Genomic DNA, 18,432 nt, shown 5'->3' with positions numbered 1-18,432 from the left:
GCTGGCTTTTCCAGAAAGCAGGCAGAGAAACGCTTTGTGTCTATTTTCTTTTTTGACCTCTCTCATAAAACTGGAAGTTGGGACAATCCGATGAAGCTGAATGTTGAAGGATTCAGTGCCGATGAAATAAAGCAAACCTTTTTCGGAAGCCGAACATCTAACGTGGCTTCAGCTTGAGTGCAGCCAATCGGAAGCTGCGCCTTGGTTTTTGAACCGTTTCGGGAGTTGAACGGACTCCTGGAACAGATTAAGTTCGAGAACCAAGGTACCGCTGTATATGAATGTATGGTAATGTAACAGTGGAGGGACGTGGGTGGTGCTGTGTTCTAAACCTCAGAGCCTAGGGCTTGCTGATCTGAAGGTTGGCGGTTCAAATCCCCGCGATGGGGTGAGCTCCCATTGCTTGGTCCCTGCTCCTGCCAACCTAGTAGTTCGAAAACACGTCAAAGTGCAAGTAGATAAATAGGTACTGCTCCGGCGGGAAGGTAAACGACGTTTCCATTCACTGCTCTGGTTCGCCAGAAGCGGCTTAGTCATGTTGATCACATGACCGGGAAGCTGTACGCCGGCTCCCTCGGTCAATAAAGCGAGATGAGCGCCGCAACCCCAGAGTCGTCAGCGACTGGACCTGATGGTCAGGGGTCCCTTTACCTTTAATGTAGCAGTACTTTTTATCTCCATTCTCACTCACTTTTGTCTTCCTTTCCCCCCTCACTCTAACTTTTTATAAATGAAAATTTTCTCATAGAATATTTATAATATTATAGGTAAAAGAGCGGTGTCAGAATAAAAAGCTGCCCATGGCTCTCATCCTGGATTGTCATGATCAGTCATGCTGGCGGATAGAGGATTCGACCACATCCTTTCGTGGCATAAAACTGAGGTTACAGTTTAGGGAACCTACCATAGACACAGATACTGAGGTTACAGTTTAGGGAACCTGTGGTTAAAAAAACCCTGCTTTTTTCTGCTGGTGAACTGTTGCTTCTTCTTCTTCTGCCTAGAACTTGTTGGGACGAGACGCTTTTATTGTGCAAAGGGCAGGTAATTTCTCTTCCCAAACCCAGGATCACAGGATCTCCTCGGGTGGTCGGAGACAAGAACGTCATTGATGCAAGAAGGGTTTGCCTCCAAGTAGCCTTTTTATTTCAAGAAATGCAGGCCCTGCATATCGGACAAAGGAGGCACCTTTCTATCAAATCAGACTGTCTAACTCAGCGTTGTCTTGGGTGGCGAACCTTTTCCCGACTGGGGGCTGCATTTCCTTCTAGGGAACCTTCTGGGAACCACATTCCCGTTGGCGGGGTTGTGTCAAAAGTGGACAGAGCAACAAATATGCGGCCTAGTACATGCGCAAAATATGGTCTGAAGCTCAACATCAAAAAAACGAAGATCATGGCCACTGGTCCCATCACTTCCTGGCAAATAGAAGGGGAAGAAATGGAGGTAGTGAGAGATTTTACTTTCTTGGGCTCAATGATCACTGCAGATGGTGACAGCAGTCACGAAATTAAAAGACGCCTGCTTCTTGGGAGAAGGGCAATGACAGGCCTAGACAGCATCTTGAGAAGTAGAGACATCACCTTGCCAACAAAGGTTCGTATAGTTAAAGCTATGGTTTTCCCAGTAGTGATGTATGGAAGTGAGAGTTGGACCATAAAGAAGGCTGGTCGCCGAAGAATTGATGCTTTTGAATTATGGTGCTGGAGGAGACTCTTGAGAGTCCCATGGACTGCAAGAAGATCAAACCTCTCCATTCTGAAGGAAATCAACCCTGAGTGCTCACTGGAAGGACAGATTGTGAAGCTGAGGCTCCAGTACTTTGGCCACCTCATGAGAAGACTCCCTGGAGAAGACCCTGATGTTGGGAAAGATGGAGGGCACAAGGAGAAGGGGGCGGCAGAGGACGAGATGGTTGGATAGTGTTTTCGAGGCTACCAGCATGAGTTTGACCAAACTGCGGGAGGCAGTAGAGGACAGAGGTGCCTGGCGTTCTCTGGTCCATGGGGTCACGAAGAGTCGGACACGACTAAACGACTAAACAACAACAACAAAAACATGCGGCCTAGGACCCATGTACCTACGGGACCGCCTCTCCCGGTATGCCCCGCGGAGGACCTTAAGCTCTACAAACGACAACATTTTGGAGGTCCCAGGTCACAAGGTGGTTAGATTGGTCTCAACCAGGGCCAGGGCCTTTTCAGCCCTGGCCCCGACTTGGTGGAATGCTCTGTCAAAAGAGACCAGGGCCCTGCGGGACTTGACATCTTTCCGCAGGGCCTGCAAGACAGAGCTGTTCCACCTGCTCTTTGGTTTGGACTCAGTCTGACCCTTATGTTTCCCTCCCCTTGTGGTTTTGATTTATCGGCTACTTTAAAATGAGACTGCATTTTAAATTGCATTTTAACTTGAATTTTAAATTGCGCCCCCCCAAGAGCCAGTATGGTGTAGTGCTTAAGAGCGGTGGACTTGTAATCTGGTGAACTGGGTTCGCTTCTCTGCTCCTCCACCTGCAGCTGCTGGGTGACCTTGGGCCAGTCACACTTCTGTGAAGTCTCTCAGCCCCACTCACCTCACAGAGTTTTTGTTGTGGGGGAGGAAGGGAAAGGAGATTGTTAGCCACTTTGAGACTCTTTCGGGTAGGGGCAAAGCGGGATATCAAATCCAAACTCTTTTTCTTCTCTTTCCCCCCTATTATGTTTTTACTGTGATTTTATTGGTGTTAGCCGCCCTGAGCCCGGCTCTGGCCAGGGAGGGCGGGGTATAAATATAATTTATTATTATTATTATTATTATTATTATTATTATTATTAAACATAAATTTTACTTTTGCACTGTAGGCTAGTTTCTGCAAATGCTCACATGCCTGTCTTTTCTACGTCCAGACAAGCAGGAGGCATGATCAGCGTTCAAGGGCACATTCCAGCCAGGCGAAAAACACTTGGGATGCAAAGCAGGTCCTTTAGGAGGAGTTCCAAGGGCCACATAAAGAGATATGGGGGCCATGTGATATCTGACCCTTATCTATTCTCACTGGCAGTAGCTTTCCAGTGTCTCCAGGTTCTTTCCTATCACTTTCATAGAATTGTAGAGATGGGAGTCCAACTTGGTACCTGATTGTTTTTAAACTGGGTGTTATGTACTGAGTTGAATAGGATCCAAAATGCAGCAGTCTGATTGGTCCTAGAACAATAGGATTCAGAATGCAGCAGTCTGATTGGTCCTAGAACAATGCAGCAGTATGATTGGTCTGCAGGAGCCACCCAATCCAACTCCAGATGGAAGTGAATCCACAACCTGATTGGCCTACAGGAGAATTCCAGAATTAGCCAATCACGTGCAGCCCATTGTGCAAATAATGTATATAAAGCAGATACTTTGGGGAAACTTCCATTCCTCCTCACCACTATGAGCTGAATAAAGAGCATGAAATCCACTCTTGACTCTGAGTATATTTCACTGGGGATCCAGCTGGATTAAATTTTGGACCTTCCCACATGCAAAGCACAGGCTCTGCCCCAGTTATGTTTCCTTCTGAGGCCATCATCCACACCATACATTTAAAGCGCTATGATACCGCTTTAAACAGCCATGGCTTCTCCCAAAGAATGATGGGAGATGTAGTTCATTAAGGGTGATGAGGGCTGTTAGGAGACCCCTCATTCCTATTCACAGAACTACAATTCCCAGAGCAGTTTAACCATCAGTCCCTCTTTGCAGGGACCTCTGGGAATTGTAGCTTGTTGAGGGGAATAGGGGGCTTCCTAACAACTTTCAGCGCCCTCCACAAACTACAGCTCCCAGAATTCTTTTGGTGGAAGACAGCTGAAAAGTGTTTTCATAGCGGTTTCAATTTATGTTGTGTACATATATTATTTTCAATGCACGTTGGCATTACTGAGATGCAGGAAAACCGAGTCTCCAAGCAACTTATCTGCAGGAAAAGACAGTGCCCTCCTGCCTCCTCAAGAGCCCAAACTTGGATGTTAAAATAAATCACTATTGAGATTATTTGTGCAAGGTGCGGCTGTTTGCAGGGAAAACACATTTAAAATTTGATTATATTGATATTTGAGTGCGGGCAACGGATTTCCAGCCAATGTGGTGTGGATATTATAGATTTACTGATAACATGTTATCTAGTTGCTGTGTTGGACAACATTAATAGGTACTATTTTAATACCCACGACATGGGATGTTAATTAAGCTCACTTCATGAATATTAACAATCCCGTGGTGATTAAACGTTATCTGCTTATAACTAACGTCTTTAATTTAGAATGCTTTTAATGAGGCGCTGCCGCTATTGCGAAAAAAATAGCAGTATTAATCATACAGAACACGTATGATATAATAAAACCGCCCATGAATGTAAGAGGCTGATTTGGGCGCGATTTCCCTGAGGTGAGGGAGGGTGGGGCCGGGCGCGCTCGCGCATGCGCGCCGAGATAAGTACCCAACCCTTGCCGCTCCTCTGAGCGACAGAAGCGCGAGGGCCGAGCAGAGGCGGAGCGTAGAAGAGCCAATCGGGCGGCTGGGCGGGTGCGGCCACCCCCGCGCGTGCGCAAAGCCCTCCCGTCCGCATTCCCGAGCGGCCGCTCTTTTAAATAAGAAAGGAGTGGGCGGGTCCCGCTTTTTGTTTTTGTTGTGATTGTGGGCGGGTCCTCGCTTTAAAAAAAATCCTTGTAGAGATGCGCATGCGCCCCGTGGTCGAGGGGGGCGTGTCCGAGAGGGCGGCCGTGCGCAGGCGCAGCGGCTCCTCTGGGCAGCGGCGGCGCCCGCGCGTCGTCAGTTGGGTCAGTGCCGCCGCCTCGCACGGAGCTGGGCGCTCCTTCTCCCTCACACGGACGCCGCTCGCTCCGCGCCGAAGCTCCCGCGCCCAAGCGGATAGTATGGTGGATTACCACGCTGCCGGGCAACCCTCTTATCAGTACGGCGGCAACGGGCCGGGCATCGGCGACTACATGGCTCAAGAGGACGACTGGGACCGGGACCTCCTGCTCGACCCAGCCTGGGAGAAGCAGCAGCGCAAGGTGAGCCCGGAGGAGGAGGCGCCTCCCCGCTTCCCTCCGCAGCTGCGGAGACACAGCCTTGAAAAAAGAGAGGAGCGAGGGTTCCTCTGGGCATGGGCAGAGTGCTGCTCCCTTGACCCCTTCTCTCTTATCTCAGGACTGGGGGGAGAAACAGCCTTAAAAACAAAAAGAGAGGGGCAAGGGTTCCTCTGGGCATGGGCAGAGTGCTGCTCCCTTGGCCCCTTCTCTCTTATCTCAGGACTGGGGGGAGAAAGAGCCTTAAAAACAAAAAGAGAGGGGCGAGGGGTCCTCTGGGCATGGGCAGAGTGCTGCTCCCTTGGCCCCTTCTCTCTTATCTCAGGACTGGGGGGAGAAAGAGCCTTAAAAACAAAAAGAGAGGAGCGAGGGTTCCTCTGGGCATGGGCAGAGTGCTGCTCCCTTGGCCCCTTCTCTCTTATCTCAGGACTGGGGGGAGAAAGAGCCTTAAAAACAAAAAGAGAGGGGCGAGGGGTCCTCTGGGCATGGGCAGAGTGCTGCTCCCTTGGCCCCTTCTCTCTTATCTCAGGACTGGGGGGAGAAAGAGCCTTAAAAACAAAAAGAGAGGGGCCAGGGTTCCTCTGGGCATGGGCAGAGTGCTGCTCCCTTGGCCCCTTCTCTCTTATCTCAGGACTGGGGGGGAGAAACAGCCTTAAAAACAAAAAGAGAGGGGTGAGTGGTCCTCTGGGCATGGGCAGAGTGCTGCTCCCTTGGCCCCTTCTCTATTGCCTTAGGACTGGGGGGAGAAACAGCCTTAAAAACAAAAAGAGAGGGGCCAGGGTTCCTCTGGGCATGGGCAGAGTGCTGCTCCCTTGACCCCTTCTCTCTTATCTCAGGACTGGGGGGAGAAACAGCCTTAAAAACAAAAAGAGAGGGGCAAGGGTTCCTCTGGGCATGGGCAGAGTGCTGCTCCCTTGGCCCCTTCTCTCTTATCTCAGGACTGGGGGGAGAAACAGCCTTAAAAACAAAAAGAGAGGGGCGAGGGTTCCTCTGGGCATGGGCAGAGTGCTGCTCCCTTGGCCCCTTCTCTCTTATCTCAGGACTGGGGGGAGAAACAGCCTTAAAAACAAAAAGAGAGGGGCGAGGGTTCCTCTGGGCATGGGCAGAGTGCTGCTCCCTTGGCCCCTTCTCTCTTATCTCAGGACTAGGGGGGAGAAACAGCCTTAAAAACAAAAAGAGAGAGGCGAGGGTTCCTCTGGGCATGGGCAGAGTGCTGCTCCCTTGGCCCCTTCTCTCTTATCTCAGGACTGGGGGGAGAAACAGCCTTAAAAACAAAAAGAGAGGGGCGAGTGGTCCTCTGGGCATGGGCAGAGTGCTGCTCCCTTGACCCCTTCTCTCTCTCTCTCTTGCCTCAGGGCTGGGGGGAGAACCTTAAAAACAAATAAAGAGAGGCGAGGGTTCCTCTGGGCATGGGCAGAGTGCTGCTCCCTTGGCCCCTTCTCTCTTATCTCAGGACTGGGGGGGAGAAACAGACTTAAAAACCAAAAGAGAGGGGCGAGTGGTCCTCTGGGCATGGGCAGAGTGCTGCTCCCTTGGGCCTCTTCTCTCTCCTTTACCTTAGGACTGGAATTATTATTATTATTATTATTATTGGGTGGTCTCATGCACTTCCTCGTCGTCCCTGGGGGCTCGTGTGTGCCTGCGTGTCTGTGTGAATCCATGCAAGTTTAATTTTGTTTTAAACGGGAGAAAACTAAAGCTCCAGAAAAGAGGAGGTCGCGGGGGGGGGGGGGAGAGAAAAAGCTTGCAAGTCTTGAGTTAGGAGAACGTGGCGCGATCCTGAGTGGGGTTTTTCCCCCCCGTAGGTGGTGGTTCGTTCCCTGCGTTGGGTGAGCAAAAAAAAATTAAAATTGCTTCCGAGGGTGGGGTAGAATGGGGATCGGGAAAGGCTTCCACGGCCTGGCCTGGAGCAGCGATCTTCAGCCTTTGCAAGACTACCAGGAGATCCGCCTTTAACCCGGGCGTGCATTTTGGGGAGCCATTTCTCCACCTTCCTTGACAGACGTTTTGGGGAACAGTGCTCCTGTTGTCACCACCAGTGGCTTAGAGAAGGTAGAAGTGTGGTTTGTGGAGGGAGTCCGAGGTAAGAGATTGGGGGGACCAGTGGGTTTTGATGGGGTGTACTGGGATCAGCGGTGGAGGCAGCAGCAAGCAAGATTACACACTGGAGGGCATCTATATAATAACAACGCCAATAGTAATTATTATTCGTGGCTTACCACTTTGCTCTGGCCTTGAGGAACTTACCTTTCTCCACCTTTCCCTTCTGTTCCTCCCCTGCCTGTCTTCCTTTTTAGTTTGTGCAGCCCTGGCGGTAGGACCAGTCTGGTGTGTGTGTGTGTTTTAATTGCCCTGAGCTGCTTTGGGAGACAATGGCTGTCTGCGTGTTATTTATTTGTAATCTCGCTTTCCAAAGTGCACCAGGTGTTGTACAGATAATAATAAAAATATATGCACTTACCTCTGAGTCCTTTGTGAGCTTTTGGCTGTGTGTGCCCTAAAGGGAGAGGCGTTCCTTTGCGGGTGGGGGGGGGATAATATGGTGGGGAGAGGGGTTTTCAGTGCCCGGGTGTGTGATAATGTTGTGATGTGTGGATTGGAGGAGGCAGAGAGACGGGGCATGTGGGGTTTTTTCCATAGAGGGGTGCAGGGGTTCCTTGCCAGTGGGGTGATGGTGGACAAAGGGCAGCCCAGGGTGGGGATCGGAGCCCCAACGTAGACTGTGATAGGGGTACAGAGAGCCCATGTGTACTCTGGTCTGCCAAATAGTGGTTCTGAATCTGGATTCACGGTGTGAGAGGTGTGGGCGGGTGTTCAGTGGATTCTGGGGGTGGAAGTGAAATCGCATGATCTAGGAATATGACAAAGCACACCAAAGGTCAGGTGTAAGGGGAAGCTAGATTATCAAAGGGCCTTTTTTTGCCCTGGGCAGTCTTAGATGTATAGTTCTGTGCAGGTCTACTCTGAAGCAATCCATTGAGACTTTCCCCCCTGTTGCAGGACTGCAGTCGCTTTGTATCGAGCAGCATGTGGACGGTTGTGGGTGGCAGATAGGTGTTACAGGACTGAGACTTCTGGGTGTGGGGCTTAGGGGGCTTCTTGGCTTAGGGGGCTGGCAGTGTGCTTCGTGAGGTGTGGGTTCTGGACAGGAGAAAGCCAGGGGCTGCATTTTGGGGGCATAAACCCAGAAGGGGCCAAGAGTTGGCTAGGGACTGGAAATGAATAGGGCACCAGCACGTGCTGATCCTGGTTCTGATGACGTGGAGGACGTCATTTCGCGGGGATACCTTTCTGTTTCATGTTGGGGTGGCAGTGGCAGAGTTCTTAGGAGGAGAGCAGGGAGCAAAACGTTGGCCGGGGTGGTGGTGAGGTCTGTGGGGTGCTGCTTCCTGCGATGGAGAGTTGGGAGGGCAGGTGTAGGCCTAGAGAAGAGGGCACACACAGGATGCAGCTTAGTCACTGTTCAAGGTGGCTGGATTTTGCTTATGGAAATGTTGATGGAGGTGGGGGGGTGAGCAGGGAGTGGTAGGAAGAGGAGGAGGAGGAGGAGAGGCAGCGCTGGGTGGGGCAGCTTAACTTGCCTGGTGAAGAGCACGTGTTGCCAGCCATCCCTCTCCCAGCATTCTCCCTTGATTGATTCATCCTGCAGAGGGGGATGGGGAAGAGCCTCTGGAAGGAATGACTGCTGCTTCCCGCCTCCCCCCCCCCCCCAATCCCTCTTCCCTCCTCAGCTGCTGGGGAAGCGTTTTTTAATTACAAACTGGCTCACCACAGAAAACCCCCCTGGGAGATCTGGGCTGCTCAGTTAGCATCCCCATACATCACACACCATTTTTATGGGCGATGTGTATGTTCTCTTCCCTTGGAGCACTTCTCTCCCCACACCCCAGACTGGGGTGGCTCGGCCATTAAATGCTGAGAAAGAAGGGGAAGTTCTACCTTATATACTGGTTTTCCACCCACTGCCCCCTTTCTCTCGCCCCCCCCCACCACTCCCCGCCTCCATCCTAATGTGTCTGGACTCTATTAGATCGGAAGCCTGCGGCCAAGGACTGTTCTTTTCCAAAAAATGTGCAGCATTTAGACATTTTAGGGCCTTCATAAATTAAGGACAATAGCGCAAACATTTGCTGCCTCGGGCATTGCTCATAGATGATTGGTAAATTTAATTCCCCTGCCCCCCTGTAGTTAAAAGCCACTTCATTGCGTGGTTTTACTGGACAAGTCCAACAAGTCCAGCCCTCGAAAGCCAGGCCTTCAGTTTCCCCTGCTGTTGTTAGCCAGCTCCCTGAGGTCAGCTGTCATGTCCAGTAGCACTGACTTGCATTGATTGTGCCAGCCGCCCCCCGTTATACTGGGCTGCCAGGGTTTCTGCTCTCATATCTGCGGCTTGTGATGTGGAAATAGTCGTAGGGGCAGACTGAATTCCCGAGCGCTGTTTAACTGTAGCAAATCCCTCTGCAGTTTGCTCAGTGTTAAAGCCATGTGCTTTGTGTGTGGCAAAGACTTACATTAACAGACAGCCTCGTTTATTGCTTTACGGATCCTCACCACCACCTTGTGCCTCTCAGATCTGAGAAGCGCATGTGTGTGTGTATGTACAATATCTACAACCTCTGTCCATTGCATAGTACAGTATGTGCGTTTCAATCGTGGGAGTAGCTAACGTGTGTCCAGACCACTGGCCATGCTGGCTGGAGTTGAAAGAAGTCTGTTGTCTTTCAGCGTGGTCGCTCCTGTTCTAGAGGAAAAAGTCTGCATCTGGAAGACGACAGTTGGGAACTTGGGTGTATTTGGTCCTGCTGTTTCCAAGATGCTCTTGCCCTGGCACTCCCTCCTTTTACAATAATACTAACCTACCTTGTTGTAAGCATTGCTAGAACGAATGTGTGCAGCAGCACTTTACTGTATATAATATCATATAGTGTTACAATTATTGGGAGGGAATACACAAGGGTGCTTTCTAAAAAGCCGTATCTTTATACCGATCAATAGCAGCTGTGTGGCGATTTCATTTTCCAATAACCTCTTTTTTTTTTTTACCGGACTTAACCCTCAAGCTTCTGGTCCAGCCTTCCTCCTTCCAATCTGCAGTGGCCAACGTCCCTCACTTTTGTCTTCAACCTCAAGTCCTGTAGAATTTTTGTTATAATATCCTAGTTACCTTGCTGAGTGCTAGGAGGGGAAAATCTCCCCCTCTTTCCCCGCCAGTCCCCAGCGCCTGCGAAATTACTCCAAGACTTTGGAAGAATATCCTGACTGTTGCGGACGTTGCGTTTGTATTGTCCAGCAGAGCATTTGCGCTCTGGATTTGAATGGCAAGCGGTGGTGGGCCATCTGCTATTTAGTTTAATTATCTTAATTGCACGCTGTTTTAAGGCTCAGCTAAGAACAGCGGAGCCAAATTCAAGGAGGCATGGGATTCTGTACCGGCTCTGAGTTGGCAGGAGGAAAGTCCTTGCGGGAATTTTTTTTTTTCTGAATAGAATGAGCATGTGTTGCTCAAATACATGTAACAAGCCTTCAAGACCCTCCCTGTGTGCTCCGCTCCTCGGCCTCCCCTCCCCTCAAAAATATCTGGGCTGAAATCAAGATACCAGAGAGTAGTAGCCACTAGACGTAATGGCACGGCTTGCTGTGTGAGAGCCAAGCTCAGCGCTGCTAATGACTTTCCCATGTTCTCTGGCATACTTGCGGCCTGGAGGGAATGTATATGTGTCTTTCCCAAAGCCTGTTCACGCAACAGTTGCTGGGGAAGGGAAAGGTGCGGCCTCTTAAACACTGAACGGTAGCGTCGTGCTCCTCCCACTACACCTGGCGACACAGGCTTTGAATCAACCTTGTCGCTGTGACGTTGCACCTGAGCTATTTTTATGGGGCAGGCACAGCCAAGAGCAGAGCATGCCAGGCAGCATATGGCCTCCACGCCAGAGGAAGGGCTTCCAAGGTGTCGTCGCACAGATGATCTATTCCTTTCTCCGCCTTCTTTCCCACCCCCCCCACCCCCGAATGGAAAACTTGGGTTGAAACTTGCACACGTTCAGCAGTACACACTTGGCAAGCGGAAAAAGAAAGTTGAAAAATAAAATAAAATGGAGGCAGAAAGGAGGTGGGTGGCTGGGAATTTTCCCCCCGCTATCCCACCTGCCAATGGGTTTTGATCATAAAGGATTTGGGCTTTAGGTGTGATCCCTGGAATATAATTTCTTGGAATATAATTTCCTGGTTTATTGTAATTTCTTCCTCTGTGGTACCATTTCAGGCTGAAAATTGATGGGTTGAGTTCATGTTGGAATGCTTGTTCGCAGAAAATTCCCCCTTGCACATTTATTTATTTTTTTAAAAAATGCATGTAGGGGTGTTGTACGGAGGCTTGGCTATGAAAACTTCATATGTTTGTTTGCTTCATGCAAGGCCTTTCAGACATGTGTCCCCCACCTGCAGCCTACAGTGCTGCACTGCAGCATTTTGATAGTTGTATAAATGAGCTCTGTTTCCCCCCCCTCCGATAAGCTGGTGCCCTGAACTACAACTCCCATCCGCTGTGCTGCCTGGTGCTACTGGTAGCAGTTGTTGTCCGGAACATCAGGACACCAGGTATGAACCGGGGGAAACCGATATGAGCTGCTCCTCTCTTTGTTTTTCCGAGGAAATTCTTAGCAAGCAACTGAGCCATAATAGCCGTCTCCCTCCCATCCTCGGTCTGGGACAGATAAAAGAAAAAGGGGTGTGTTGGGTCTGTTGCCACATTCAGGCCATGCTCAGAGCTTGGAATGTCAGCGAGGAGCCCAAGCCATAACTTGGCATTTGTATAGAAGTTTGTTTATTACCCTGATCTTGCAGGTTGGAGGAGCAGGGTGGAGGGTGGTGGTTTGTCTGAGGCCCTGCAGGGAGGTACAAGCTGGGATGGGCTTTGAACTGGAGAGATCCTGACTCCTAGTCCCTCTGCGGCTTTCCGTTCGCCTCTCCTGAGCCTTTCCGCCCGGCCAAGGCTCCTCGGCGACTTCCTGAATTGCCCTGACGTGAGCAAAGCGAGCCTCCCCTTTGTGAACCGGATGCGCAGTTAGGTAGCCATCTGGAATCGATTGTCCATAGCCATTTCAGTCCTGCTGGGCTGTAGCTCTGCACCATGTTGCTCCCGGGCCCCGAACTCTCGTTCAAACATTGTTATGGCAAAAGTGTTTGGCCAGAGAGACTCCTACTGCTTCTGTGCTGATCACACTTTGATAAACATCCTTTAAGTCACATTCTCAACCAAAGCTCCGATTTCTTCTATTGAAAAAACAACAGCAACCAAAACTGCTCTGGTTGTGCACTTGGAAGCGGAAAATCTGACTCCCCCCCCATGTGGCTGAAAGGTGGGGGAACGTCAATCTTGTAATGGTCATTTTTACCCCAAATGCTGAGGAAACTGGTTATTCCACCCCCACCCCCCACAAGATGACAATTTTACTTTACTTTTTTTTTTACAGGTCCCAAACTTAGAGGTTTAGCTGTATTTGAGATTTGGAGCTTGCTTTGGAAGCAAAAGGTGCATGATGCGTTCTGCTGCAAATTCTGGGTTATGTTGCTTTTTTAAAGTGACAAATGGGCACCTTTCTTAGGGCAGCATGAAAGAGAGATCTGGGAATGCCGAGTCCACGAAGGTCAAGGGAGGGTGTGCGTCGCCACCCTATCAATTTCTGTACGTCAAACACTAGTGCCAATATTTGAACAGCGGGTGACATTCCTGTGTCGTGTGGCTTCCTGTTGCTTGTGGTTAGGCACGCAATATCTTGAAGTGTATAGGAGTCATTAGTTTAAGGTGTGCTGGATTTGGACAATTCAGCCCTGTTTCTCTGTGTTGATTGCTTCATATTGACAAAGGTAGCTACTGTCTGAAAGGGTTGGACAAGGCCTGCAGCCCTTTTACGTGATCCAGAAACGATCTTAATGTGGTTTGCAGACTTATTCCGTACTAAAGAACTGTGCGGGTGGCGCTGTGGGTTAAACCACAGAGCCTAGGACTTGCCGATCAGAAGGTCAGCGGTTTGAATCCCCGCGACGGGGTGAGCTCCCGTTGCTCAGTCCCAGCTCCTGCCAACCAAGCAGTTCGAAAGTACGTCAAAGTGCAAGTAGATAAATACGTACCGCTCTGGCGGGAAGGCAAACGGCGTTTCCGTGCGCTGCTCTGCTTCGCCAGAAGCGGCTTAGTCATGCTGGGCACATGACCTGGAAGCTGTATGCCGGCTCCCTTGGCCAATAAAGCGAGATGAGCGCCGCAACCCCAGAGTCGGTCACGACTGGCCCTAATAGTCAGGGGTACCTTTACCTTTACCTTAAAGAACTTTGCAAAGATTCTTGTCCTCAAAAGGTACGGAGGGAGAACGGCTGTTGATGAAGAAGGTTCAGAAACATTTGTTTAAAAACCATCGCTGATTTCAAAACTTGCAAGACGATTTGAAGGGCTGATTGGTGGTCTTTAACCAGCCTTGCAAATAGGCCTCCCAAAGTTACTAGCCTGCTAGTAGCTGATAGAGGAAGGATGGAGGAGATCTGCATTGCTATGCTGGGTGTGTGAAGGAGGGTTTTCTCTCTTTCTCTGTCTCTGCAGCAGCCCTCTTGGTTTCTGTGTTGAGCCCAGAGGAGGGATGGAGTTCTGCATCTCAGCTATGCCAGCCCACTTGCCCAACTGCATGCCTGTGGCCGCCTGGCAGGTGCTTAGATACTTCTGATTGTTGTGTTTAATTTCTGAAGAGGTTGTTAGTTCTTGAGAACGGAGGATTCCTGTTGCAAAACACAGCAGGCAGACATTGTAACACTTCACAACACTGAATTATTGTTGAGTTGATATGAAACAGTTTCTGGTGCAGTTTAGGGGCAGCAACATGCCACATTTTAGAGAGGAGAAATGCAAGTTTGTATCTCCTTTGGCACACAACTTGGGGAAACCCGCTGCCGTTTACTTGGCAAAAGTAAAGGGCGTTAATTCCGTTTGGAAATCTGGCAAAGGTGCGATCAGGTTGTGCCTTGTGAGCAATCCTGGGGTGTTGGTGTTTGCCTACCCTTCTGTTCCCATTTGCTCAAGCTTTTCAAGGCCACAGAAAGGCAGAGCTGATGCTGCTGATGCCAGTGTTCAAAATCGGCGTTTTGCTGCTGGCGTGGGTCCAGTTGCGACTACCGTATTTTTCGCCCTATAGGACGTACTTTTTCCCCTCCAAAAATGAAGGGGAAATTTGTGTGCGTCCTGTGGGGCGAATGCAGGCTTTCGCTGAAGCCTGGAGAGTGAGAGGGGTCGGTGTGCACCGACCCCTCTCACTCTCCAGGCTTCAGGAAGCTATCCGCAAGCCTTGGGGGCCCCGGGCGGCACACCCCGGGCTTCGGGCAGATATCCGCAAGCCTGGAGAGCCCGGCGGGAGTTCTGGGGGCTGGGGTCGGGGGAAGCTCGGGCCTGGGGAAATTTTTTTCTCTCCTTTATGTCCCCCCCCAAAAAAAACTAGGTGCGCCCTATGGGCCGGTGCGCCCTATAGGGTGAAAAATACTACATGGAGATTTATGCGTGCTAAGTTGGCAACCGCGATTTAAAAACCCTCTGCCTTAGTCCATTGTTAATACCATTTCCGCTGTGTGTGCTTCCCTTTCTTGCGCTGGGACAAGTGAATTGTTGTAAGAGCTATCTACAGTCGAGAAATGTGGCTGAGATATTAGAACCACAGAATTGTAGCATCGGAAGGGACGCCAAGGGTCATTTAGTCCAACCCCCTGGTGAATAGATATTCCATTGTGGCGACCGACCACAACCTAGATTCAAGGTGCCATTTTAGCTTACATAACCAAGTTTAACCCTGCATGATGCTATTCCTGGCTTACATGTTGCCACCCCAGGTTTCAGTTCAGGGGGTGAAGTCCTCTGGATGTTGGACTCCATCTCCCATTGTCCAGCATGGAATTATCAGAGACCACGAACACTTGGAGGGCCACACCACAGGTTCCCCATCACTCCCAATTTGAATTCAGTGGGTCAGGCACACTGGGTTTGTCCTGGTGGAAACAGACTGGTTGGGGGGCCAGTCGCCATTCACCCACGAGGCAGAGGTGGGTAGCAAATGGCACATCTGTGTATACCAGGGATGTCCCTTGCCTTTAACCCCCCCTCATGGAACTCCCCCCCCCCCAAAGCTTATCAACCCCTAAAAAAACTGGGCTCTTCTCCCTTAAAAAAGCCCAACAACTTTGAGCTGAACCCCAAATAGCAGTTCTTGGTCCCAGGACTTTTTAACCAGCTTCTGGCAAGCTCTGTGAAGCCAGTGACCCTTTTAAATGGTTCAGTCTTCTCCTGAAACATAAAAGGGTGCAATGTCTTGAAGGATCTCTCCCAGGTAATGGTTTAAACTTGCTCATGGTATCTTCTGGAGTGAGGGGGGGCAGTGAGGTGCTGGAGTTCCAAAAATGGCCGTGTAAAGTCACTTTGGGAAGTTGTGTGTCCACTTGTGAGGTTTGCAAGCTGTGTGTGGCTGTTACGTGTCTGGTTCTCAGGGAAAGTGCGGGGGGGGGGGAGCGGGTCTGCGCTGGAATGTGAGCTATGCACAGTTTCAATAGCATTGTGCGACTGTTTGCATCTCCTATGTTGTCCTACCGAGACTGTTGCAAATAAACAAAAGCCGGTCTGCATTCCAGCTTTGTGTTTTCACGAACTTCCCGATCTTGGAAGCTTTTCTGTAAGGAAAGGGGACAAAACGAGTGACTGCTGGCTGGTTGTGCCTTGCTAGGGAAAACGCTGGCTTCTCAAGCGTACTAACCTTTCTCCTTCCCTCCCACCCTTCCTCTTGCGAGGCAACGGCCGTAAATTGTGCGTCGGAGGATCTGCTTCCAAGTTGCTGGTGGTTTGGGAGCCATAGCCAAGCACTGCATGAAAAGCTTTTCTTTTTCCCTGAGCTGGTTGGACGGGCTGGCAGATGAATCATCTCTTATTAGCTTGCCTATGTAACAAATCATGATTTAAATTTCACTCGATTGGAGCACATCCAGAAAGCCAAGTTGTCCCGACTGAGGCGAGTTGCATATGAGCGTCTCTTGGGCCGCCAAGTTACAACACTTGGCCCTAGATCTCCCGGTCGAAGAGGTCTGTGGTTAAATAGCTGCCTTGTCTAACAGTTTGAGAGTCGGCTCTCTGTCGCTTACCCCTTTGCTGCATGCTGACAAGCCACATTAAAGCATTTAGCCAGATGACGATGAGTGTGCGTGCAGGATTTCTGCAAGAATAGATTAAAGGGATGTAAACAATTGGTTCCAAGGGAGCTGGATCTTGCACAAAGTGAAGACTTACCGGAGCTATGAGTTTATGGCCTTGTTGACAGTAAAAAATCACTAGCCTTTTTGATCACTTGTTACTTAGCTGCAGTGTTAGAAATTAGCCAGGTGCCAGGTGCGTTTTGCGACTAGATCGGGTTCCCTTGCGACCAGGTTGGCAATGGGCATCTCCATCTGGCTGGCTCTTCTTCCAGTGGGTCAGCAGAAGAGCTTATTTATTGCATTTCTATCCCACCTTTTTCTCCAAGAAGTTCACCCCCCCTCCTCAGTTAATCCCGACAACGGCCCTGCAAGGTAGGTGAGGAGGCTGCGACGGACTCCGAGCTCGCCCAGTGAGCTTCGTGACCGGGTGGGGATTCGAACCCTGATCTCCCAGGTCCTAGTCCGGCACTCCAACCATTACACCGCACTGGCTTCCTAGAGCCCTTCTGCTATGAGGCAGCTCTGTAAATTAAGCAGTTAAATAAATATGGGGAACACAAAATGTCACCTAGAGAAGGAACTGAAATATTTCCCCTTTTTTATTTATTCTGGATTGTTTTTGTTTGATGTTTTAATGTGCTGTGAACTGCTTTGCACATCACAGGCTTGCTTTTTGGAGAGCCTCCTTCTCCTTGGCGACATCTCATTGTGCACATGCAATGTTGAAGGGTCTGGAAACCTGTGGGTGGGGTCTGCGCTGTGGGTCTCTCCCCGCCCTCCTGAATGGGCACCATTATGATTGGTTTCACCCATGTTCCTTTGAGGGCCTTTTTACATTACAGCCATACCATGGGATGAACCCACGGAAAACAACAAGTGCTGTCACACGGAAAAAGGGGGGCTAAATTGTGGTGGGACCCAATTGGAACACATCAAGTTTTGCCTGACTATTCTAACTCCACGCCGGCCAGGGGCTGTTCACAAGCCAGGACAAACAAATTCAGCAGGTGCAGAAGAGAAAGCAATTAATCCAAATGGTCTAATAGCAATGCCAATGGATTTGGAGTAATTAGGCCTTCATTGGCGAAATCTGTTGCAATTTCTTAAATGACTGGTTCCAGTGACCTACTGACTTTAATAAGGGCAACCGTCCTTTATGGTCCTGCACCCTAGTCCACGGGGAGGGGCAGGCAACACTTGCAGACCTGAAGTTATACGATAAGGTTAGGCAAACTAAGGTCCAGGGGCTGGAGCTGGATCTGGCCCAATCGCCTTCTCAGTCTGGCCTGTGTATGGTCCGGGAATCAGCATGCTTTTACATGAGTAGAATGTGTCCTTTTATTTAAAATGCATCTCTGGGTTATTTGTGGAGCCTGCCTGGTATTTTTACATGAGTAGAATGTGTGCTTTCATTTAAAATGCATCTCTGGGGCATAGGGATTTGTTCTCCCCCCGCAAAAAAAATATAGGGACAGTGGGCTAGCCCCCTGCTGAAAAAGTTAGCTGACCCCTGTTAATCGAGATCCAGTGCAGTGTAGTGGTTAGGTGGTCAGACAAGGATCTGGAAGACTAGGGTTCAAATCCCCACATGACCATGAAGCTTGCTGGGTGACCTTGGGGCCTACCTGACAGGGTTGCTGTGGGGGATTAAATGTGAAGGAGGAGGGGGAAATCCCGTGTTGTATTTTGAGGTCCTTGGAGAAGAAGGTGAGCTATAAATTCCGGTACTACAAATAAATAAAAGCAGAGGTTGGATGGCCATCTGTCATGGATACTTCAGCTGAGATTCCTGCATTGCCGGGGGGTTTGGACTAGATGAGTCCCTGATCTGGTTGTATGATTCTATGAAAATCAGGATTGTTTTAGGACTGTTGCAGAGAAGTCTAGCTACTCTTCCTCTCATCCCTTGCGACATGCCAAACTCTTGGAAGTTGCAAACTGGGATATCCATGGCGCGGCTAGACCAATATTTCCGATAAGTCTGCAGAATTGACTAGCCTTATTTTCTTGAATTTCCCCTTTTTAAAGGAATTTCTGGCCTGAAACCAGAGCCAGCTTTCTCTCCCCCCCCTTTTTGACAAAAAGGGCTTCCTTCCCTGAGATGATTAACCCACCGCAGGCGAGTGGGTTACTCCCAAGGCTACTTGTGACCAGGGCTCACCCTCGGAGAAAG

The 18,432-nt window shown here is 49.9% G+C and overlaps 1 protein-coding gene across 4 annotated transcripts in view; it reads left to right on the top strand.

Moving 5' to 3' along the window:
- The first annotated feature begins 4,791 nt into the window (after nt 1-4,791).
- Nucleotides 4,792-18,432, top strand: part of ACTN4 (actinin alpha 4) — a 130,716-nt gene continuing 117,075 nt past the window's right edge. For 2 of the 4 annotated variants that reach the window (XM_081921958.1, XM_081921957.1), the window contains exon 1: nt 4,792-5,033. In XM_081921958.1, the coding sequence (XP_081778084.1) occupies nt 4,893-5,033 (141 nt within the window). In that variant the 5' untranslated portion in view covers nt 4,792-4,892. The remainder of the gene's footprint in view (nt 5,034-18,432) is intronic. The other 2 variants (XM_081921956.1, XM_081921955.1) reach the window with 1 other exon arrangement.

The sequence above is a fragment of the Podarcis melisellensis genome, assembly GCF_964234715.1.
Source record: "Podarcis melisellensis genome assembly, chromosome: 8".
NCBI classification, from domain to species: Eukaryota; Metazoa; Chordata; class Lepidosauria; order Squamata; family Lacertidae; genus Podarcis; species Podarcis melisellensis.
Note: the sequence above shows the minus strand (reverse complement) of the source record. Positions and strands in the feature narration are given on the sequence as shown.